The 25,102-nt window shown below is 42.1% G+C and overlaps 1 protein-coding gene across 5 annotated transcripts in view; it reads left to right on the top strand.

Moving 5' to 3' along the window:
- DOCK9 (dedicator of cytokinesis 9) overlaps positions 1-25,102 on the top strand; it is a 336,811-nt gene that overhangs the window by 7,889 nt on the left and 303,820 nt on the right. Inside the window, exon 2 of one of the 5 annotated variants that reach the window (XM_043504713.1) lies at positions 913-1,016. The exons of the other annotated variants lie outside the window; for them this stretch is intronic. Coding sequence (XP_043360648.1) covers positions 915-1,016 — 102 coding nt within the window. The 5' untranslated portion in view covers positions 913-914. The remainder of the gene's footprint in view (positions 1-912; positions 1,017-25,102) is intronic. 5 annotated transcript variants of the gene reach the window in all.

Raw genomic sequence — 25,102 nt, 5'->3', positions numbered from 1 at the left:
CTAAACTTAGGCCAACAACCCCATTCTCCTTTCACCCCCCCCCCCAAAATCCTACAACCTTTACAAGAGTAAAAATAATGCAGGTAGAAGTCCAGCAGCAGAGTGGCAGGAGGAGGGGTTTAGGTTTACTAGGAGCTGGGGAACCTTTTGGGAAAAGAGGAGCCTGTACAGAAAGGTTGGGCTCCATCTAAATCAAAACTGAACCAGAGTGCAGGTATGTACAGTTAAAAAGGTTAGAGGATTTTTTAAACTAAGGACTGGGAAAAGGCTGATACATGTGGAGGAACGCATGGTTTGGGCGAAGACATTCCTTAGGGATGAATTTATTAATGGGGAACTCTATATCGGGGGAAAAAAAGTTGGTAAAGTACTCGTAGGAACTGGTGAAGTATAGTGAAACATAAGAGTCCCATTTAAATATAATACTTGAAGGCAAGCAACTGAATATTGACAAAATGTACAAGTACTTGTATACAAATGCTAAAGTCCAGATACTAAAAGTGTGAACTAAAGTGCCTGGCATTAGACGAGGATATTGATATAATAGGCATCACAGAAGCTTGAGTAGAGTGAGGATAATCAATGGGATGTGGTAATACCAGGGTACAAAATGTATACAAATGATTGAGTAGGTTGCACTGGTGGGGGAGTGTCACTATATGTTAAGAAAAGCATAGAATGAAATAAAGGAAAAATCTCAAACAAATCAAACTATATCATAGAATATGGATAGAAATAGCAGCAGGAATACTGACAACCTGACCAGGATGGTGACAGTAATTGTGAAATGCTCAGGGAGATTAGAGAGGCTACAAAGGTAGAAAAATGCAGTAGTAATGGCCGATTTCAACTATCCTCATATTGACTGGGTATAGTCACCTCAGGTGGTGATTGAAAAAAATTTTTTTTTAGACATGTTAAATGACTGCTTCTTGGAGTATCTTGTCCTGGATTCCACAACGGGAGAGGCAATTCTTGATTTAATCCTAAATGGAACACAGGATCTGGTCCAAGAGGTGAGCATAGTTGAACTGCTCAGTAATAAAGACTGTAATGTAATTACATTAACATTCTTATGGGGGAAAAATGACAAAGAAACCCACCACAGTAACATTTAACTTCAAAAAGGGGTACTACACAAAAATGAGGAAGCTAGTTAAACGGAAATTAAAAGGAACAGTTACAAGGGTGAAATGCCTGTAAACTGCATGGAGATTATTTAAAAGCACCATAATGGAGGCTCAAACTAAACGTATACCCTAAATTAGAAAAAAACCCAACACAACAGTAAGAGGACCAAAAAATGCCACCGTGGCTAAACAGTGGAGTAAAAGAAGCAGTTAGAGGCAAAAAGGCATCCTTTAAAAACTGACATCCTAGTGAGGAAAATCAGAAAGGAGCACAAACTCTGGCAAGTCAAGGGTATAAGTATAATAAGGCAGGCCAAGAAAGAATTTGAAGAACTAGTGAAGGACACACAAACTAACAGCAAATATTTTTTTAAGTACCTCAGAAGCAGGAAGCTTGCCGGCAGGCAGTGAGGTGACTTGATCAAAGTGCTGAAAGAGCTCTTAAGGATAACATGGCTTTTGCAGAGAAACTAAATGAATTTGTTGCATCGGTCTTCACTGCAGAGGATATGGGCAAGGCCCCCTTCCCATCCCTCACCTGAGGCATTCTTTTTACATGAGAAATTTGAGCTAACTGTTCCAGATTAAGATGTCAGTAGAGGAGGTTTTGGAATAAATTGAATAGATAGTGGATAGAATAGAAGCGGACTGGGGAAAGGCTGCCGGCCGTGGTGCAGCGGCTGCTCTGGCTGGGGCTGTGGTGCCAGCTGCTTGGGTGGCCCTGGGGTCAACCACACTGTCCCCTGCAGAAGTCACAGAGGTGGCGAAAAGTCACGGAATCTGTGACTTCCGTGACAGACATGGAGCCCTATTGATAAATGATCTGGAAAAGGGGGTGAACAGTGAGGTGGCGAAGTTTGCAGACATTACAAAGTTACTCAAGATAATTTTAAGTCCAAAGTTGACTGCAAAGAGTTATTAATGGATCTCAGAAAGCTGGGTAACAAAATGGTAGATGAAATTCAGTGTTGCCAAGTGGTAAGGAATGCATACTGTAAAAAATAATCCTAACTAGATATACAAAATAATGGGTTCTAAATTAATTGTTACTACTCAAAAAAATGATGTGGAGTCATTAGTTTTCTGAAAACATCTATTCAATATACAGTGGCAGTCATCAATGTTAGGAACCAATAGGAAAGGGATACGTGATAAAATGGAAAATATCATAATGCAACTATATAAATCCATGGTACTCCCACACCTTTAATACTGCATGCAGTTCTGGTTGCTCCATCTCAAAAAACATAGAATTAGAAAAGGTGCAGAGAAGGGCAACAAAAATGATTAAGATTATGGAATAGCTTCTCTGAGGAGATCTTAAAAGCCTGGGACTGTCCAGCTTAGAAAAAAGATGACTAAGGTTGGATATGATAGAGGTCTATTAAATTGTGAATCGTATGAAGAAGGTGAATAAGGAAGTATTATTTATTTCTTCACATAAAGCAAGAACTGGAGTTCACCCACTGAAATTAATAGGCAGTAGTTTTAAAACTAACATAAGGAAATACTTCATAGAAGGCACAATCAACTTGTGGAACTCATTGCCAGAGCATGCTGTGAAGACTAAAAGTGTAACCTGGTTCAAAAAACTAGATAAGTTCGTGGAGGATAGGTCCATCAGTGGCTATTAGCCAAGATGAACAGGGACACAACCTCATGTTCTGGGTGTCCCTGAATCTGTCTGCCAGAAGCTGGGACTGGACAACAAGGGAAGGACTGCTCAAAATTACCCTGTACTGTTCATTCCCTCTGAAGCATCTGGCCATTGTCCGAGACAGGATACTGGGCTGTAGGGACCATTGGTCTGACCCAGTATGGTTGTTTCTTATATACTGCATAGTAATTTAGTGATGGCTTTATGATCTAGGGCCTAGGTGCTTTTGTGGCTAGCTGGACCTCTTTCTAGAGGAAAGCCCTCTACTTTCTGCAGTATTCTAGTGCATCAGTTTGGAAATTCTGCTGCAGCTGGAGGTAAATTCAAAAGTATAGTTTATCAAATTAAATATAAAAATAGTGATACTATTTTGATATTAAATGAACTTTTACTCTGTCCTTCTGTTTTCAGCATGCTTCAGCCCTGTATTAGCATAATGTTCATTATGCATAACGTTCATAATAGATTTCAAAGGTTTTCCACTAAAATGGGGATCTTAAATTCTTCAGAAATTGCATTTACATGTTTGATTAGGAGGTAAAACTTCTACCTGCCCCTTGCAATTTTTTCAAACTTTCGCCCTTAATTTTACAGTGCATTTGAAAGGTAATTGGTCACAAGTGTGGTGGATTAATGAAACATCCTTTACATTCTGCTGATAAAATGTTCTGTGCTGTATTAGGGGACTTAATTGTTTGTAAATGCAATATATTTGCTCATTCTGAGACTGTGGTCAATGTTTAAAACAACATGAAGTTGAGGGTCTGTGGTTGAGTGTGGAAGAAAACATCTAACATGGAATTGCTGTATTTTTCACTGTAGTACGCTTATAGCATGAATAAGTTTCAGATACTTGGTCAATAAAACAGTCCTTTTCTAGTTTGTGCTCATTTAACTCAGTTTCCAACTTAACTTTTTGCAGAAGGATGTCACTGGTTGACCTTTCGTAAGCTAAATAAATGAGACCTCACTTGATATTTTCTTAATTTAGTTTTAAACTCAACTTTTCAATATGGTCACAATACAAAAATTCTTCTTTTTGTCTAAACTGAGTTACTTAATACTTCATTATAGTAGTGAAGAACGAAATGACAGGCTGTGTCTACACTACAGAGTTTGGTTGACATAAGTTACGATACCATACATCCACCGACTTCTGTATCTCTTATGTGCGTGCATACTTGGCTACTTGTGTTGGTGTTGCATGTACACACCACTAGTGGTTACGTTGATGGAAAACGTGGAGTGCCATGGGTAGGTATGCTGGTGTGCCCTGTACCATTGTCCGGTGTAGTGCCATGTGGGACATTTTGCAGTAATTTGCCCAAGGATTTTTGGTTCAGGTTCCCACAATGTCCGTCTCCATCCATAATGCTTGTTCCATCCCATTACTTGCGCACCATTTTTTAAAACTGACAATCCCATATGCCACTTTACAGCCTTTGCCATCTCTCAGGCAGAAGTATGGACCCTGCAGAGCTCCGTGCAATTCTCATGACTGTTGCTATATAAGATGTGCAGTTCTCTTGTATTTGCAGAACTTAATTGAGTACTACTATAATTAGGTATGTGAGGAAGTGGAATTACTCAACAACCATGACAGGTTGCTGATGGGTAGCACATAAATATGTCTGGCTGCTGCTGTCATTCAGGTGGTAGATCCCCATTATTACTCGCTGCTTTTGGGCTGAGAAACAAGCACTGATTGGTGGGATTGCATTGTAATGTAGGTTTGGGATGACAAGCTATGGTTGCAGAACTTTTGTATGTGAAAAGGCCCCTGTGATAGGTTATGCCCCTTAGGATGCCACCTGATGTGCTGAGATGCCACTGAGTATACCTGTTCTGCCAGCATGGGCCTCCTTTAACTGGCCTCACTGGGTTAGACTCACAAGCCTCTTCCAGCCAAGCACACAGACAGGGCCACACCCAGCTGCAGATCAGCTCTGGGAAGACTCAGTTTAAGGGACTTGTTCCAACATTCTGGTGCTCACTCCTTTTAAGGGGTACAAACTCAAAGGTTTTATGAAATTCGTCTCCTCCCTCAATGTGGAGGAAGCTATGCACACCTTCTCGCCCCTTACTTAGAAATTACAGACACTGGGTTATATTATAAACCAAATTTTATTAACTACAAAAGGCAAATTTTAAGTGGTAAAAGGGGTAGCAAACAGAACAAAGCAGATTACTAAGCAAATGAAACCAAACACGCGAACTAAGCTATTTTCACTAAAGAAATTGGTTACAAATAGTTTTTTTCACCCTAGATATTGTTGCAGGCAGATAACAAAGTCTTGAACGGCAGCTGCACTGGTCTTCCTCTTGAGATCTCAGATATATTACTCACAAGCTAGATGCTCTTCCAGCTTGGGCTCAGTCCTTCTCTCTGCCTCCCCCACCCCCCATTCAGTTCTTGCTTCCAGATGTTTGTCAGTGTTTCTTTGGGTGGGCAGGCAGAGGAGAACTGTGATGATGATACTCCCCTGCCTTGTATAGCTCTTTGTCTTATAGTGGAAAACCACTTGCATTCCAACAGGGGGAGGAGGAGGGGTATGCAGTACCAGGTGACTTGGACCCACCCCTCTGCTTGGCTGTGGCAGTCATTGCTCATAAGCCGTCTCCAGCGCCCACAGGAAGACTAAGATCTTTCACAATCCATTGTCTCTGCTGTTGGCCCATTAGCCTTGTCTGGCTTTTCCATTGTTGTACCTGAAGCGCTGGGTGGGGTGACACCCAAAGTAACACATTTGAAATACAGATAGATAGCTAATATTCCTAACTTCAGATACAGAAATGATACAGGCATACAAACTGGATAATTACATTCAGTAAATCATGACTTCTCCAATGATATCGTACATGAGCCATCTTGCATAAAGTACTTCTCAGTTATGTCATATTCCATATGAAAATATGCTTCTGATAAGACTATGTAATGTCACAGACACGTTCCTAGATCTGCGTGCCAAACTTGCTGCAGCATAGGGATACAAGAATGAGCGCTGTATTGATGGTGGAGAAGTGAGTGGTGATAACGCTCTAGAAGTTTGCAATGCTGGATTGCTGTTGGTCAGTGGGCAATCAGTTTGAATTTGGGAAGTCCATGGTGGGGGTCATTGTCATCCAAGTAAGCAAGGCTGTTGTGTGTGTCCTGCTACACAGGACTGACTCTCTTGGCAATGTGCAGGAAGTAGTGGATATATGTGCAGCAAGGGATTTCCAAACGGTGGTGGGGCAATAGAAAGCATACCCTGTTCTGGTACCATCCCAACTTCCCAGTAAGTATGTGAACAGAAGATGATACTTATCCATGATTATGTAAATGCTAATGGATCCACCGGGAACACTTCATTGTTATGGGTGAATTACTGACTCCCATTTTGAATTCTGTAATGTGACAGTTATGCTTGATGTAAACTAATAAATGAACTTTTGAGTTTCCAAAAGTAGAACTTTATTGTGTACAGGAAACCAAGTCCAAGTGCAAATATTGAAGCTAGCAGCATTGTTATAGGGCAACCCATACTTTAAAAACTCAAGTAAGCAAGAAACATTTATTTTTATGTATTTAAGAACATATTACAGCCCTTCAGTCATGTTACAAAACATGTAGTGCATTGTGGCTGATCTTGTGGTTTTCACATGTCTGTGGTTCTCCTTGTTTTCCCCGGGTATTGAGTGGTAGAGGTGAGGGTTGAAACTATACTGCTACTTGTTGTGGGGCCATAGGTAGCAGTAACCATGGAATTTTCCCTGGATTGGAAAGGCTGTTGTGACTGGGGTTTTTAGCTATGTAGGTCAATGCTATGCAGCATCTGAGTTTGTTGCGTGAACAAACCCATGATGTTCTGGTGCACTTCCTGCTGTACTCATTCCTGTGCCTCTCCTGAAGCAGCTACAGTCTCCAATTGTGGTTCTTCTCCATGGTCATAGACACCTGGTCTTCCAAACCTGAAGAGGACTGGAAGATTTTGCAGAACATGTTCATGGTCTACTTATTTTTCCATCTGATCAGAGTCAGATGTTTGGCAGATGTAGAGGGGCACCTCAAGGCTATCACACTAGAGGCTGCTGATTAAAACAGATACGCCATTAGATTTACAGTCACAACAGAAAAGGAAAGATAAGTCTCAAAACTCCCTTATATTATTCCTGTAATATCTGTAAGTGCTAATTGTTGTCACTTAAGCTTTGGAGCACCTCATTATAGCACTCCACAGAGCTCAAGCCATGGGGACTATGGTCGGGCAGGGGTGGTGGTGGTCTGTTGAATGTAAAGTTTAGATGTTGGGCGGCCTTGAGTATGCTCATAGGCAAGTGTGGTGAATGTGTGCCAATATTTTTGCAGTAAGTGGTTATCTGGCTGATATCTTACTCCTGATGGTGTCAGGCAGAGAGAACCTAGCTGGTACTCTGTCTTGAAGCTGCCTGGGCCTGTATGCTGCTAGTCTGTTTACGGAAATGGTACCAGCAGAGTTCATTATAGAATGGGATGGGAAAGTCTCCTATTGTGCGGGGAGGGGGAGAAAACAAGGCTGCCATCCCTAGAAATGTTCAGGAGAGGATTGCAAAGTATCTTAATGAAAATTTCATCAAGATCTCTCGAGGGTAAAAGGGACATTGCTATTAAGACAAACAAAGTACACTGCATGGGCCCTGTGCCTAGCCAAACAAGCCAACAGGAACGGAAAATTAGATGCCACCTCTACCTTTGAGCATAAGACACTGTATAATTTGGATTGCTATACTAATTTCTTTGAATTTATTTTAATACTTTACAAGTAAAGTAAGCAATCAAAAATCAATGCATTTGTTCCCTAAATGCACAGATTGCATGGGAACCACTGTTAAATGGGAAAGAAGGGCAGGGGGAAGGAAGGGGAGATGAGGTTTTGGGCAACAAAAAGTTAAAAAATAAGGAATAACACAATTCTCATATGAGCTCCATTCCTTTTCATCGGTGGGCTCATCTGCGCTTGCCTGGCAGAGTTGGCTTGACACCAGCAGAATTTTAAATAGCTCTTAGCTTGCCTTGTGGTTTATGTCCCCCTCTGCATCACCTCCCTCCTCCTTGCTGAGGGCTGCAGCAATATCTTTCTCAGGCTCTAGCCAAGTGGTACATTGTATGTGGGGTGCTGGTGGGGTCCATATCAAGTGTCACTTGAAGTGTGTTGTAGAAGTGGCTGGTCTGCTGGGCAGTCCCCAGATTTGTTTGCCTCCCTTGTCTTCTGGTATGTCTGGTGAAGTTTTTCACATAGCACTGCTGTTGTGACCCAATTCCAGTTACTCATTATTTTGATGAATTTACTTCACTACACTAACCTGTTAAACGTGAATTGATGCCTGGTTCCCATTGTTCACGAGTAAAGTTTTTTGTTAAGCAGTATAAGCGTGGGGGTTTGGGAAAGTTTGAGTAAAGCATATATTTATTCAATAAGTGTTCTAAATTTTAATGAAAATTTAGAACGAAAGCTTATGCTCAGATAAATTTGTTAGTCTCTAAGGTGCCACAAGTACTCCTTTTCTTTTTGCGAATACAGACTAACACGGCTGCTACTCTGCAACCTAAATTTTAATGGTATCTCTGGCTGGCTAGACCTCCAGAATCTCCCCCCCATCCCTCCCACCCCAGGGACTCACTGACTTGTGACTTTCTGTAGCTGTGGGTCTACTAAACAGTCCCGGAGAACTGGCCTGTTGCTGTACTCCTTAGCAGGCTTGCGGGTGGGTTAAGTGCCTGCCAATAGTAAGGCTGCTGCAGCTCAGTTGGGCCGGCAAGTTTCTGCAAACTTTTCCCTCGCAGCAGCTGTCTCACAGGAGCATTGAGTGTTCCATTTCCCTGAAAGTTCCAGTCAGAAACAGGAAGGCAATGGGACTCGTGCAGGGGTCTGCCCACATGATCAGAGCCCTGGTGCACAAGTCTGCATGCAGGTGCTAAGGAGGAGATAGCCCAACACATTAAGATGATATTGGAGTTTGATTGAAAGATATGTAATAATTTCACAAATGAGGCACGGGTAGCTTCCGCCTCCTTCCTTTAGGGCGTTTTAGAAGGACAAATGCAAGCCTTGTATTCTATTGAGCATAATCACTTCCTAGAACTAAAACACAATGGAGCTGTTACATGTATCCCTGAGATTATTGTTGTAGAATGAAAATGCTGCTTCTGAGCTGCTGGGGGTGGGAGGCTTTTTTTTTTTAAATATAAAAATTCTTAAGATGATATGGTCATATTCTAACAGTCTTCCCTATCTAGTAATAGTTTTTTAGGAATCGTTAGTCTGAGGTGTCTCTTTCTGAAGTGATACCGTTAATTTTTTCTTTTAAATTGGCTCAAATTTTTCTGATGGAGTACTCATTTAAACAGTGTATTCTGAAACTGGTAAAATTTGAGGGGTTTTCTAATCCTTGGTTAAAGTTTTAAAAGGGTCTCTTCAGTATGGAGTGTCTACACAGGGAAACATCAAACAGATTATAAAAAAAATCTATCAAATTAATGTAGGAAATGGAAAAATTTAAGATTTCCCATCCCCCACTCTTTGATGTAGTAATCTTGTGTGTGTGTGTGTGTGTGTGTGTTTAATTGAAATGTGACTGGGTGCCTATACTTTTATTTTAAAAATCTGAAAAAAGAATGTGTTTTCCCTTCAACCAAACATGGTTGTATGTAAGGCAATTTGAACTGAATTAGGGTAACTGTTAGTTGAGCTGTGGGATTAAGTGCGCACGGGTGCCCAGGAACATAAAAATGGCCATACTGGCCATACCATACTGGCCACACCAAAGATCCATCTAGCATCTTCAGATGCATGGAGTGAAAATTACAGATGCAGGCATAAATATACTGACACATGCAGAGAAGGGAGAACTAGAGAAATTACCTAGTGAGCAAACAGTATAATAAGGATGAAGCAAACACTAAATATATATGTTCTTATCTGGGAATTTCCTTGTATTTTTAATTAGTTCATACATGAACACAAAACAAATGACCCAATGAGAATTTTACTCTGATATTTCTAATGATTTGAAGATATGTAGTATCAACTTTAATCTAGCCCTAAAGTCAATTCCTTTTCAAAAAAAAAAAAAAAAAAGATTTAATCACAATGCTTTGGCTGCATTATCCCTCTCTAGAGCAATGCAAAGTAACCAGAGTGTATTGCTTGTCCCCAGATGTTAAAAATTGCTGGTAAAAAAAAAAACAAAAAAACATGAAGTGAGGTTGCAGTACTACTGACAGCCATAGAGTTCTAAGACCTAGCAGTTTTCTCAGAACTTTTTTTTATGTTTATGTGGTATGTGGCTGTTGTAGAGGTGAAGTGTCTCCTTCGTGATAGTATCTGCTCAGTCTTATCCAGTTAAATTGTTCTGATAGATGGAGAACTTTGTGAATATGGGAATATATACAAATACTATTAGCCTCTTCTCCACGTTCTTGATTAACTTGTATTGGATTTGGATGGAAGTGGCTAATTCTGTGGGCAATTGTAGCCTTTAACTTCTTCATACGTTTATCTCTATGGAGAGGGAGTTTTGGGGGTAGGAGAGGATGGAAGGGGTTGAGGATTGTCATACTGTGATGAAGACCCAGGTAAGTGGAATCTTGAGCGTCTTTCGGGGGGGATTGGGTTGAGATCTAGGCTCATATACCCGAAGAAAGATAACTTTTAAGACAAATAGCAAAAGGGAAAAAGAAAAAGAGAACTAGAAAAATGGAACTAATTTGTTAAGGAAAATTGTTCTGAGAAGTTGCTATGCTACAGTAATGATTATGATAACTGTTTGATAGAGACCAGCATCCTCTAGTAGAAACATGCTGTCCTGCCTTTGGATTATTCATTCTTGAAAGCATGTGTAGACTAGTAGCTTGTTAATGGTTTTTAAAAATTCATTTAGGTTGTTAGAGCAGTGTATACATTTAGAGTGTGTGTGTGTGTGTATATGTAACACACACACACACACACAGAGTATAACACTTTCAGTGAGAAATAGAATAGACTTCCAGGATTTTAGAATAATTTAAATTCACATATATTAAACACCAGTTGGACCAACCCATATGGTCAGTTGCACTGAAAGATTATTCAATACAGTATGCCCAAGCTTGTCAGTCTTATTGGTGATACTCCATAGTGCTCTTGTCGACAAATACTTTTAAAATGAATCAGAATAGGGCCAGTTTTTTTAGTCAGGTGCATCCAATTGAATAGATCTGTGCTTAACTTGTGCATGTTCCAGTAAGTTCTGGGTGTGCACACGTGCATATGACTATAACTCAAGGGTTCTCAACCTCTTTCTCTATGAGGCCCCCCCTCGACGTGCTATAAAACCTCCAGGGCTTGTTGGCAGAGGCCTTGGGGCAGGGGCCTTCGTATAGGTGTAGTTTGACTGGGGGGGGCAGGGGTCTGCAGGGCTCGAGCCACCTCCACATGTCTGGGTCCAGGGGTGGAGTGCCACCTCCTGACTCACTTCAGCAGGCCACCAAGCCTGTCTAGGTTTGGGGGTGGGGCGATGCAACCAAAAATTATAACTCAAGGTGGGAGTAGCTCAAAAAGTTTGAAAACCACTTAGAGTGCCAGGGAGGTGGTAGGTAGGTAGGGGCTGTGTGCAGATGAGATAGCTCAAGGTGCAGGGAGTGGGTAGTTGGGGCTGTGTGCACATGGGGTGGCTGTGGGTGCAGGGAGAGGATGGGGTAGCTCAGGGTGCAGGGAGAGGGGTACTGGGTGCTGTGTGTGCATGGGGGGTAGTTCAAGGTGCAGGGAAGGTGTAGTTCAGGGTGTAGGGTGGGGAGCATTAGGGGCTGTGTGCTGGGAGGACTCCTCTGAGTTCCCTGTTCCCGGAAGGGTCAGCCCCACCCAGGGGGCTCTTACTAGCTGAGTTTGCTGGAGCAAAGGGGGCTGGGAGCTGAGGAGCAGCTTCAACCTGGGGCACCAGCAGGAGAGGAGGGAACGCTGCCGCTGCCTGCTTGGGGCTTCAGCCGCGGGGCACCACGGCCCCCTTGAGAGGCCTTGCGTACCCCCGGGTGGGCTGCAGACTCCCGGTTGAGAACCGCTGATATAACTGGTTCATTGTCTGTGCTTTGTGTCTGCACACGTGCCCAGTTAACCAGTTAAATAGCAATATGCACACAGAAAAGGAGTACTTGTGGCTAACAAATTTATTAGAGCATAAGCTTTCGTGAGCTACAGCTCACTTCATCGGATGCACACAGTTAACTTACTAGCGCATGCATATCATGGGCTTATGATTGCAAAACAGCTGTAAATTTGTGCTAAATTACATATGCTTATCTTTGAAAATCTGTCCATTGATTTTTAATTTAAAAAATAAATGCTACAGAAGGGGAAAAATTACTAATGACTTGCTGGAAAAACGAACTCTCTGACTCGGCATCAGACAGCAGGAAGCTTCGTTGTACACTGAGGAACACATTTGCTGCAGGCTCTTAATTTGGCATGTGAGTATCAGTTTGAGAGTTTCTGGAGTAGCTGGGATCGGGGACTGGAGCTGATGCTTTGTTCATTGGGATGGGGAAGGACTATGGCAAAAATGTAGCTATCCTGGAACAAAGCAGTGGCTCAAGAATATTTACAGTGGTCAAAATCTGATGCTTCAGGTGAAAGTTTTAAATGTCCCCTCTCCAGTGGTCCTATTTTAAAAAAACTGCACAATAGGAATGTGGATAGAACTTCCTTCTGACCTTACCTAGTGCTTAGTTTAGGTTTCATGGGCTAAAGATCTTTGTAACCTCATTTCAGGTAAATACTAAAGATAGTTTCATTTGAGGAAACGATGCAAATTAGCAAATGGTGATAGAAGTGAAAAAATAGTTTCTTTTTTAGGGTGAATGTGTTTGCCCAGAAATATATTTTTTCCATGATTAAAACTATATCTAAGTACAAAACTCCAAAAGTAATGCACGTATCACAAGATTGCCTTCAGCTTGAAATTGTTGTGAAATAACTCATCTAGAGACTGAGAAGGCACTCCTTATGACTTGCACAGCATACTATATCTATATAATTACATAATTTACACTTTCATACATACAGAGGAGGAGGAAAGATAGTGTTGTGAATAAGGTATGTGACAGGGAGACTTGGATTCTATTCCCCCCTCTGCCACAGACTGTCTTGAGATAAGTTTTGCAGGGCCTGATTTCTGAGATGCTGAGCACCTAAAACTCCTACTTAAGTGGATGGGAGGGCTCAGTTTCTTTGAAAAATCATGCATTTAATATCTGTGTCTGTTTCCTCATCTGTAAAATGTGGGTAATACTTTTGTATCTCATGGGTTTGTTGTGAGGCTTAACTTATTGGTATCTGTAAAAGTGCTTTGAGATCCTTCCATCCAAGGCTGAGTATATATTTAGAACTATAGACTTTCTGTTATTCAAAGAATAAAATTTTATACAGAACATATTTAACAATGAGATGTGGCTAGTCTGTGTGCTCATGCACAAATTTGGCATGATGGCCACCAGTGGTGTAGCACAAGGCAGTGGGACAGGATTTCCCCTTGAGAACATCACTCTATACTGGCAGGGTTGCTCTTCATGACAAAACATCTAGGTATTAATGCACCTTTAGTATCTAAAATCTGAGACCTGTGGGCACAGGGTTAAAGGAAGATTTCATGCTTTTGCTCGCTTTCCTATATCTTTGGTATAAGACGGTTTTAATTTTCAGTGTTTAGGCTTTGTTTTGTAGATCTGTTTTCCTGTTGCAGTCAGTGGGCATCCTAAATGAGCAAATTGTGAAGGTTTAGGTCCATAAATGTATAGCTTAATATTTTTTAGTATTTATTGGAGACTATCAATACCTTTTTTTTGTGTCAATATCTGTAATTTGACTGTCAAATACCAACAGCAAGCAATATAAGACCTATTAGAAATGAAAAAAATATATATATCCCACCACATTCTTAGTTCCAGCAGGGTATGCATTTGAAATGCAAAACAAAGTAAATAAACATTAAACTGCCTCAAGCACATTTGATTGCAGGTATCTGCAATTTCTAGCTGTTGTAGTTGCAGACAGCAGCTTTTGTGTTCACTCTTATAAGCGTAAACTGTTATATACACTCTTTCCAGCCGCCATTCCCTAGCTCAGTTCCCTCCTCCTTCCTTGTCACTAACACTGAGGCCAGATCTGCACTAGGAAAGACTTGCTAGTATAGCTGTACCTCTAAACCAGGAGTGGGCAAACTATGGCCCGGGGAGTGTATCTGGCCCTCCAGATGTCTTAATCCGGCTCTCGAGCTCCCATCAGGAAGCAGGGTTGGGGGTTTGCCCCGCTGCTGCACTCCAGCTCCTACGTGTAGGGGCAGCTAAGGGGCTCCACATGCTGCCCTTGCAGCTCCCATTGGCTGGGAACTGCGGCCAATGGGAGCTGCAGGGGCGGAGTCTGCGGACAGGGCAGCGCACAGAGCTGCCTGGCCACGCCTCCATGTAGGAGCCGGAGGGGGGACATGCCACTGCTTCTGGGAGCCGCTTGAGGTAAGCGCCACCCGGAGCTTGCACCCCTGACTCCCACCTGCACCCCTTCCCCATCCCTGATCCCCTCCTGCCCTCTGAACCCCTTGGTCCAAGCCCAGAGCACCCTCCTGCACCCATAGCCCCAGCTGGAGCCCTCACCCCCTCCCCATACCCCAACCTCCTGCTCCAGCCTGGAGCCTTCTCTTGCACCCTGAACTCCTCATTTCTGGCCCCAGTCCAGAGCCTGCACCCCCAGTTGGAGCTCGCACCCCCTCCTGCACCCCAACCCCCAATTTTGTGAGCATTCATGGCCCATCATACAACTTCCATACCCAGATGTGGTCCTCGGGCCAAAAAGTTTGCCCACCCCTCCTGTAAACCCTTCTAGTGTAGATGCTAGTATAACTTCTGTGATTGATATAGACATACTAATCAATCTGCAAAGTTCCTCCTGTTTTGTAAATGCCATTTTGATAGTTACCTGTATGGTAACACTTCACTTTTCCACTGTAGCTTCCATCGTGGGCTGGGACACCCAGGAGATGGTGGCAGAAATCCGTATATCCAGCAGAGAGGCTAATAGGAGTGCCATCAAGGCTGATGACTTGATAGTCTTCCATTCAAGTGAGTCAGGTCCTAGAGAAAAGTCTGGCTGCAGCCCACAGGAACTAGTTTTCCCAGTCTGGACTTGGAGGAGGTAGAGCAAAGGAACTTACCACTTGATCGGGGGGGTTTTTTTTTTTTGGAAGCAGCTCCTGCATCCTACTCTTCTTAATCAGTCTTGTTGTTGTTAGCCAGTGAAAGACCAGTTCAAGAAGATCCAATCCTTAAATAGAATTTGGGCCACTTCTGTCAGGTGACATCCCCCACCTCTCCACAAGCAGCCTCTCATTGTAATGTAGACCAGGCTACAAATGTAGATTGACATAAATTACCTTGCGTCAACTGTGCGTGTGTATACACTAAAATTTGTCTCTGGCTGTAAAGGCCCCATTAAGGTAAACCCAGTAAAACCACCTCAATGAATGAAGTCGATACAGGGCGAAGCTGCATGACCTATGTCAATTGTAGCAATACTCTGGCAGCTTTCTCTCAATGCCGGACAGTGTCTGCTCTGGTCACAGTTTGTGAACTCTGCTGCTCAGGAATCTGAGATTAGAAGCAACACCCACTGAAAACACCCGGTGTATTTTTTTAAAATACCTTATTCTGATTGCCCTCCTCAGCAAACACACCTAGCAGTTGTCTCTTGTGTGCAACTGCCCAGCTGTCTATGCTGGCTCCACACTTAGATATGCTCCTGCCTGGTGTAGACAGGAGGTACTGAATCTCATGGGCCTGTGGGGGCACAGACACAGAAATGGACATCTGTGAGAAGATTGTAAGGGGGATGCCGGTGAAAGGGGTATGATAGGGATCAGCACCAGCGTCACATAAAAGCAAAGGAACTGCAGCAGGTGTACCACAAATCCTGGGAGGCCAACAAACTATCTGATGGTGAACTGTACACTTGCCACTTCTACAATGAACTACATGTCATACATATGAGACCCTGCCAGCACCCTGCAGACTATCATAAATACCTCTGAGGAGGCTGAGACAGCGACCCCTGCCATAAACAGCGAGCAGGAGGGGGTGACACAGTGGGAGATAGCCCAGCTATGATGGGACCTGTTTGAGACTCTACTGCAGTCTAACCAGTCCCACCAGCCGAGTACAGATGATGAGCCCAATGAAGAGGAAGAAACTTGGGGTGAGTGTGTGCATGTTTTCCTTAAGTTTAATTATAAAGATGGGAACCATCCATCCCCCAAATTGACAAGACACAGGTATTGGCTTTTCACTGTTTTACTTGTATGTGAAGAGGTAGTGGTGCAACACATGGAAGTAGAGTTGGTATGTGCTTTTCATTTTACTGTTGAGTTAAAAGGTAAAGGGCCATATGGAGCATATTGTTTATGTACATAGAAAGGACATCTCTATCTTCCTGAGAGCTCTTGATGAAACTTCCATGAAGATAGTGTGCAGTCCTCTCCCAAAGGCTTTGTGGGATGGCTACCTTATTTCTTCCTGTGTGGCAGGACACTTCATCATGTCACTCCATCAGGAGTTTGGCTGGCATCATTGCAGTAAATAGGCTAGTGGCATACAGGCTTGAGCAACTTCTGGAGGCCAGCAGCAGCTGTGCTCTCTGTGCCTTTGTTACCCTCAGGAATTAGATCAGCTAAAGTTGCTACCGCCAGTTGAAAATAGTGCCAATATTCAGTGCTGTTGCCTTATACTCGTACTCATGAAAATAGAGACCAAAACTTTGTTTTATGTAAATGATAATCTTAATGCCTTTCTCCTTCCTGGCCCTCCCGCCCCTATCAGATCATACTCACCATGGCTGGGACTGGAAAGCGGTGCTGGGCAGAGGCACTCCAAAGTTGAAGTGTCAATAAGCATGTCTCATTAAAAATTTTTATTGGAATAAGGAAAGGAAATTTTGCAACCTATCTTTCCCTTTCCATTGTGACTGTAAATCCAATGATAAATTTGTCTGTCTTATCTGTAGCTGCTGCTGTTGCGGCCTTGAGGGGAGCTCCCTCTTCACTTGCAAAACACCTGGCCCTGATGAGGAAGAGAGAAGAGGTCTAGGGAAGAGATGGGTTGCATCTCTACCCCGTCACTCCATAATGCAGGACAATAAGGACAATGACAGATTCACATATACCAAGTATTCATCTCACAGGTCAAAGTATGTGTAGTCAAAATGGACTGCATTTGTGCACTGAGATGGAAAGAAATGTTCTCTGCCTTTCTAATTTTAAAAGTTCTGTTCCGTTAATTTGTTAGTTTGTATTTGCACATTGTGTTTTGCACTGTTTTCTCACTCAATAAATTTATTTTTTGAAAATAAACTTTATTAATTAACCACACATACTGCAGAATGCATCGCAATACTCAAAGCACCAAGTTCTTGTAAGTATACAGCACCATAGAAATTGTAGGTTCACCAAAACATCCAGTCATGTGTAATTGTACGGCAAGCACCATGTAATTCATAGATTTAGTGAAAGAGATAGTAATAAATATACACCAAGCACTACACAGTTCCTTATAGCTCCCAAACCTTCAGGGCCAGAGTACAGTCCAGCACATTAATGTATCTGGCCATTAAAGTGCTCTTCCAAAGCATCCTGCAACTGCATAGCTCCATGTTGAGTTTGTGATGGTCCTTTTATCTGGCTGTTTAAACTCAGCCACTCCACTACCTCCCGCCACCTCAGTGACAACTTTCCTCCTTTGCCTCACAGATATTATGCAGGGTGCAACAGGTAACTGAGGTAACTGGCAACTGAGATCCCATTTTGTGAGTAAACGTAGTCAACATCCCTTCAGTCTACGGAAAGTATGTTCAACGGTCATTTTGAACCTGCTGAGTCAGCAGTTGAATATTTTCTTGGTGCTGTCAAGATGGCTAATGTGTGGCTTTGAGCCATGGGAGTAGGGTAGGGTTGGGTCCCCCAGGACTACTACTGGCATTTCATTATTGCTATTATGTGTTCTTAGAGATGTGAGCATCATACATCTTCCCAGGCCATCCAATGCTGATATCCGTGAAATATCCTTGGTGATTCCCTAACACTTGTGTAATCATAGAAAATTAGCCGTTTCTATTGAGGTACTCTGGCAGCGTGGGCTGGTGCCCAAATAGGGATATATGTGCCGTCTATCATTCCACTGCAATTCAAGAACCCCACTGCTGCAAATCCATCCACTGTGTCCTGCACATTGCTAAGAATCTCAGTCCTGCATAGCAGGAGATGATTAATGGCTCTACACACTTGCATGATAACAGCCCCAACTGTGGATTTTACAAGTCCAAAATGATTTCCCGCTGACCAGTAGTAATCTGATGTTTCAAGCTTCCATAGTGCAGTCTCCACAGTCAGTGCTGCTCTTGTTCTGATGTTCCTAAGTTGGAGGTCTGGGCCAAGCTCGGCACAGAACCCAGGAATGTTGCTTTTTGCATCCATTCTGCAGCCACTGCTTGTCATCCCAAACCTGCGTTATGATCTGATCCCACCAGTCAGTGCTTATTTCTTGGGTCGAGAAGTGGTGGTGCATGTCTGTGCCTGCTCTGTGAACTCCACCAACAATCTTGGACTGTGTTTTGCTTTGTTTTTTAGCTACCTGTTCTCGAAAAAATCATCACATCCCCCGTTGTTTCAGTTCTTCCTCCAGAGGATCATGAGTCCTGTATGTGCAGCGTTCATGAGAATAGTGCAGAGGTTTGCAGGTTCCATGCTTGTGTTATAGATGGGGAACAGTGAAAAGTGCCACATAGATTGGTGGAATTTTAAAAAAGGATGTAAATTATGGGGTATGGATAACATTATGGGATGGAGAAAGTTGCATGCTGGGAACTTGACCCCTAGCTCCAAGGGAACCCTGCACAACTCGTTTACCACATTACACATCATAAAAATTTCCCAAAAGGCATTGCGCCAGGGGTTGGCATGTGGCACCAAGGATAACTCCCTTTAGACTATTGTGCTTTGCATTGAGACAAGCACTGCTAGTGAGTACATGCAGCATCAACACAAACAGCCAGGTATGCACACGCTTGAGTGATATACTAACTTTAGTGCCTGTGTGCTAGCATAGTTTGCATTGACTAAAGTTTGTAGTGTAGACATGGCCTTAGACCACATCAGCCCCATCTGAGTCTTTCCATTGAATCTGCCTTCATGTGTACATCAAGTACAAGCTTAATGTCAGGTTTCAGAGTAGCAGCCGTGTTAGTCTGTATTCGCAAAAAGAAAAGGAGTACTTGTGGCACCTTAGAGACTAACAAATTTATTAGAGCATAAGCTTTCGTGAGCTACAGCTCACTTCATCGGATGCATCTGTACCTATTATGATGTTGATCTCTCCCTTTGTTGCTCTATCAGCATTCCCAGCCTTTAATGTCCACTATTCAGCTTTGCCCTTAAATGTGGCCATGTTGCCCATTATGCATGAGAAAATCTTCCTGATTAAAATCCAAATAGCCACTGCTTTATCTTTCTTCAAATATTTCCTTAAGGCTAACCTCTATGATGCCTACAAAACTCACCCTGTTAATTATGGCTAGATGTGTGACAACCTATGTTTATTACTTCTGTATTCCCTCCCTTCCTCTAATCCCAACTAAGAAAGGTTAAAACAACAACAAAAAAAACTCCAAACAAAAATAAAACTAAACACCTGTGACTAACAAAGCTGTGTCAATTCTTTTACTATACTAATTTGTATATTTATCCATATTCTCTACCCTTCTGTTTATCTTTAAACAGTAAGCTTTTCAGGGCTGAGATTCTCCTTTTCTGTATTGGTTGAGGGCCCAAGAGAAAGGAGCTCCAATCCAGATTAGGACCACTAGGTGCAATCCTAATTTACAGCTACAGTACTAGTAAATGAAAGCAAATTCTAGTTAGACAGTTTGCTCTTCAAGACAAAGAATAGGAATATACAAGATCAGAAATGTATATTAAAGCACACCAAAGAAATTTCAAGCCATCAACCATAGCACTGGTTAAAATATCCAGTGGTTTGCCTTTCAAAATACACTACATAGGCATTATCTAAATTTCATTCAAACATGTATGAAAGTTGCTTTTGTAAACCATGTGTGTACTTCAAAGATCTTGCCATCAAACCAACATTATCTATGGCTTCCATTCCAGCATTCATCATAATACCCAAAGAGTTTAGCTTCCATCTTAATTGGTATTCTGCCTTTTACACAAACTTTTGACCATAAGATTGAAGAACATGTCCTCAGTCAATTTTCTTGAAGATAAATTGTTAATCTTTGGAGATTACATGTAAATCCAAGCATTACCAGTTAGGTGATCTGTTCCCATCCGTTTTACTTGCGTATCAACTATTCTCCAGTTGCTTGGATTATGTCCAGTTTAGCAATTAAGTTGTAGATGGAGCCATCTTTAAAGTTCTCATTTGTTTCTACCTTTTGACTTTTAGATGACAGATTAAGTAGTTGAGGTTGGGTTTTATGTCTGTGAAGCTCTGTACCTTATTTTGCTGTTTAATACATTCTGCAAGAAAGTGTAGATAACATCATTCGCAAGAGATGTTTTTAACTTAATGGAATTTGTTGCTTCCAACATTAAGGTGCCAACATCAACTTTAATACTTCTTTTTACTTAATATTGGACTAATCTGAAAATGTATGTAACTAAATATATGCAATATGTGCAATTTTATTGAAAAAGTACCATTTTGAAGCTAGCTCATAAGGTCTCATTGCATGATCATGTGTTACTAGTCAATATACTCTTTATCAACAGTAAAAAGAAAAGGAGTACTTGTGGCACCTTAGAGACTAACAAATTTATTAGAGCATAAGCTTTCGTGAGCTACAGCTCCGATGAAGTGAGCTGTAGCTCACGAAAGCTTATGCTCTAATAAATTTGTTAGTCTCTAAGGTGCCACAAGTACTCCTTTTCTTTTTGCGAATACAGACTAACACGGCTGCTACTCTGAAACCTTTATCAACAGTGGAACTGTATTTCTTTGAATCATGTCAGTGTAGATGTGCATCTGACTGAAGGTGTGCATGCACTTCATGCATGTGAGATTGGATTTTTTTTGACAGGTTTCAGAGTAGCAGCCGTGTTAGTCTGTATTCGCAAAAAAGAAAAGGAGTACTTGTGGCATCTTAGACAATAAATTGGTTAGTCTCTAAGGTGCCACAAGTACTCCTTTTACTTGTTTGGATTTTTTGAGTAGCTGTGTCTGTCAGGGCTGAACATGCTCCTGGGCAAGGTCATAAAGTGTGTAGCAGTCACCTTCCTCTGTATTCCTTCATCTTGCCTGTGGCAAGAGATGGAACTCAGTGAGTGTCTGACTCAGCACTTTCTTAAAACTGCAGTCATTCCTTTTTCACTAATTCTTTGAAAAAAATTTCATCTTCACCTTGTTACTTCCTTGAATTTGATATGGGAAGAAAAAACCTCCAGTAATTCCCTGTACACCTCCTCTGTACAGTGAGGCAAGGTGCTCTATGCCAACTGCCGTGCCTCATGGTGGACTCAAACCCTGCTTGTATTGTGATGGACTCACTGAGGGACACATCTGATGCATCTTCCCTCTGGGAGTGCCATATCAGTTACTTGGTGTGCTGGGCATTGTCCTCAAGGACCCCCAAATCCAGGGATGCTAAGATCAAGTTACTTCTGCTGGAATAATCTATGTAGGTCATTTCAGAACCAGGAGACTCCCATCATGAATCTCCATTGCACACTCAGCACTCTCATAAAGGCAGCAGGTTTGATGAGTGTCAGGCTGTTATGTGGCTCTAAAGCCTGTCATCACCTTCAGGAGCTGCTTGGTCCACTGTCACATCAGACAAAAGGGTGTTGGACATAATCACATATTGTTACCTATTCACTTGCTCATCTTATTTCCTTACTGATTCCTTTTCAGATACTTTTCTCAAGGCAGCCTATAAAAAAAAAGTTTTGTTGCTTTGGCAAGGAGATACCTCAGCAGTGCAGGAGAAGAGGCTTCTACTTAAGATATTTCCTCTTTTAGAAGAAGGTCTTCATCTTAGCTTAGATCTGAGAAGACTGGGCAAATACATGAATTGCTTTTGTCATTCCATCTCTGCAGGCTCAACATTGGTTCATGGCTTTGAATGTGCAGGATGTGTTTCTACATAGTCAACTGCCCAACCAACAAGATGTACTTGAGATTAACAGTGGGGCCAAATCAGTACCAGTAAAAGATACTGCCATTTGGACTTCCCACAGAATCAAGAGCCTTTACAGCCTGTCCACCTGTGAAGATGGCGCATCCACATTTACCTTCACCTGGATGATTGGCTGATTGGGGCAGATCCCAGCAAGAGATGGTGATGAGCCTAGGATAGCTCTCTGCTTACCTAGCTGGGTCTCCTAGTTAACTATGGAAAAACTTTTATCCCATCAGAGGATAGAATTCATAGGAGCTTTGTTTTCAGGTTGGAGAATGTGTATCTGCCTGAGGAAAGCATGTACCTGCTTGCTATCACAACAACTTGAAAGAAAACCAGCTATGATGGTATGGACTGGCATTGGAGTGTTGCAACATACGTTGGTATGCACGTACAAGACACCACTTGCCATAGTTCCTTGTGTCCTTCAACTCTGACTCAAGTCAGTCTACTGCCCAGCAAGACACCTGATGGACAAGAAGATCTGGGTATCATTTCATGTCCTTGCAGGACTAACATGGTGGTTTATAGCCCAACAATGTATAAGGAAGGGTAAGGTTCTCAAACCCCTTCCCAACAAGGACATCAATCACAGATGCATCAACTAGAAGTTGGGAATTCCCCAAGGCTACTAATAATTAAAGAGAAAATAGTAATGAATCCTGCAAGTGTGGGCTTTTGGAGAGGAGGAGCAGTTACCCATCACTGAGTTCAACTGGAGGAATGAATGTAGTATTCATATGTCATATTGATACTTTGTGTCCGTGGGAAAGGAAGGATGGTCCACGCAGTGGTTAGGGCACTGGCTTAGAATGCACGAGACTTGGGTTCAATTATGTGCTCAACCATGGACTTTTGAGTGATCTTGGGAAGTCGCTTAGCCTTTCTGTGCTTCTTTTCCTCATCTGTAAAAATGGGGATTATATCTTACAGGGGTGTTGAGGATAAATACACTAAGGAGCTTTGAGATCTACTGATGACAAACACCATGTTACTGTGTCGAAAGCTACATTGAGATCCACTATGATTGTAGAAATGGCTGTAAGGTCACATTTTCAATGCCACTTGAGCTCTTTGTGCTTTGCTCTTGTCTGAATCCTGATTGCAAGGCACTTAGGATGTTGAGTGGTGGTGGGTTTGGTTATTCCTCCTGGGATGGTGCTCAGCTTTACTCAACCCTTCTTGAAGATTTTAAAAACTGTTGTATTTTTCAGAGCTTGGTAGGTACGCTTTTCTGAAGGAGGCACTGATTATTTCCATTAGTACTGGGCATAATTGTTTTTTTGGCCGGCTTTCACTAGCCATCAGGATTATGGCTTAACTTCAGAAGTTCTGGATGTATTCTCTCCCCTCGTCTCCCCCCGCCCCTCCCCAGGACTTTTGAGCTTTTAAGATGTGTGAGGGACAGAGGAAGTGGAATTTATAATACAATCTGATCAGAGGTGGAATTTTCTCTTCAGAGTTTTTTGTTTTCAGTTGTTAGTATACTTTTGATAAGATCATGTCCTATTCACAGGTGTCGTTACTTGCATCTGTTTGGACTATGCAGTCTGAGTGGTTAGCTAGTTCACAGTGCCGAATAGCTCTGCTGACAGTGCTTCTACTGAGAGTTGCAGAGTAGTAGGCTTGTTTTTTGCATTCTTTACTGCAGTGGCATGGCCCCCTAAGAGTTACAGTGCTGCTGGCAATGGGTTCGGTATTTTTCTTCACCGCTCACTGGTGTTCTTTTTACCTATGTAGTTAATTTGTGAACTATGGTGATCATCTTGATTGGTGTGGGAGGAATGTGTGGCTTGGGGCCAAGGTGTTGATGGCGGTAGGCAGGTGGTTTGTCCTATTGCGCTAACTCATTGGCACTTAGGCCTTGTATTTGGATATCTTATTCTCCTAGGATTGAAGTAGAGAGTTCAAGGGATCTTGCAGGTAGACCAGCTTTGTAGCTCTGACCTCTGCCTGTTTTGAGGTAGTGGCAAGACTAGAAGAGTGGTCTATCTCCAGTGTTCACTCCTTGGCTGAAAGTAGGACCAGCATGTCTGTCTGTATATATGGATCTAGATACAGCCTAGGAGAATCCTGTGGCTTCAGTGTCAGTCATGAGATTGAGTACTCTTGTATCCTTTGTGTTGTCTGTATGGAGGCGGAGGTCACAGAGCGTGAGGAATCAGAAGGATTCCAATACCACACTGGGCAGAAGCTGTTCCATCAGTTTCTCCAGGAAGTTGACTGAGCTTCCCTTTGTGAACCTGTACAATACTAGGCATCCTAGGTTTCTCTTGTCCATTGCCTCTCGTCTCTGGATAAACTCAAGGTGTCGGTTTCTGGGGTAAAGCATCTTCTGCATTTGAGATTGGAAGGGAGCAGGACTGCTGCTCTATTTTTTTTTATGTATTTTGGCATCTGCCTTGGTTTATGATATTTAGAGGTATTCTGTGGGGTGCTAAGGTGGGATTGTTTGGGGCATTGAGACATAGCTCAGTAATGTAAGCAAGGTTGGGTACATTATCCAAAATGAGATAATTGGTAGTGCTTCTGCTAGACCTGTGCTCCTAATTTACTTAAAGATATTTACAAGAGCCCTTATATGGGCGTAGGGGCCTAATTTTAAGCTCCAGTATCTGAAAATTTGACTTGTTTAATTTTTTTAAATAGACTTTTGAAACATTAACAAAGTTATCTTTTTCATTTGGTATTGGTATAGAATGGTACAGTTTGATCAAGGACAGGCATGCAAAAAAGGGAGGGGGAAAACAGAAAATGTGGAAATAGCAGAAGTATTAAATGACTTGCCAAAAAGGTTAGTAGCGATTGGACATCCAACATAATGAATACCAGTGAAAATGAGATAGGATCTGCGACTCAAATAGGGAAAGAACAAGTTAAAAATTACTTAGACAAGTTAGATATCTTCAGGTCACCAGGGTCTGATGAAATATCTCCTCAGTCAGCTCTGAGTATTCTAGGATATATCTGAGCCCTTAACGATTATCTTTGAAAAGTTATGGAAAATATGAGAGATTCCAGAAGACTGGAAAAGGGCAAATATAACACCCATATATAAAAAGGGGGAATAAGGACAACTCATGGAATTAGAG

Source organism: Dermochelys coriacea, chromosome 1, assembly GCF_009764565.3.
Source record: "Dermochelys coriacea isolate rDerCor1 chromosome 1, rDerCor1.pri.v4, whole genome shotgun sequence".
In the NCBI taxonomy this organism is placed as follows: domain Eukaryota; kingdom Metazoa; phylum Chordata; order Testudines; family Dermochelyidae; genus Dermochelys; species Dermochelys coriacea.
Note: the sequence above shows the minus strand (reverse complement) of the source record. Positions and strands in the feature narration are given on the sequence as shown.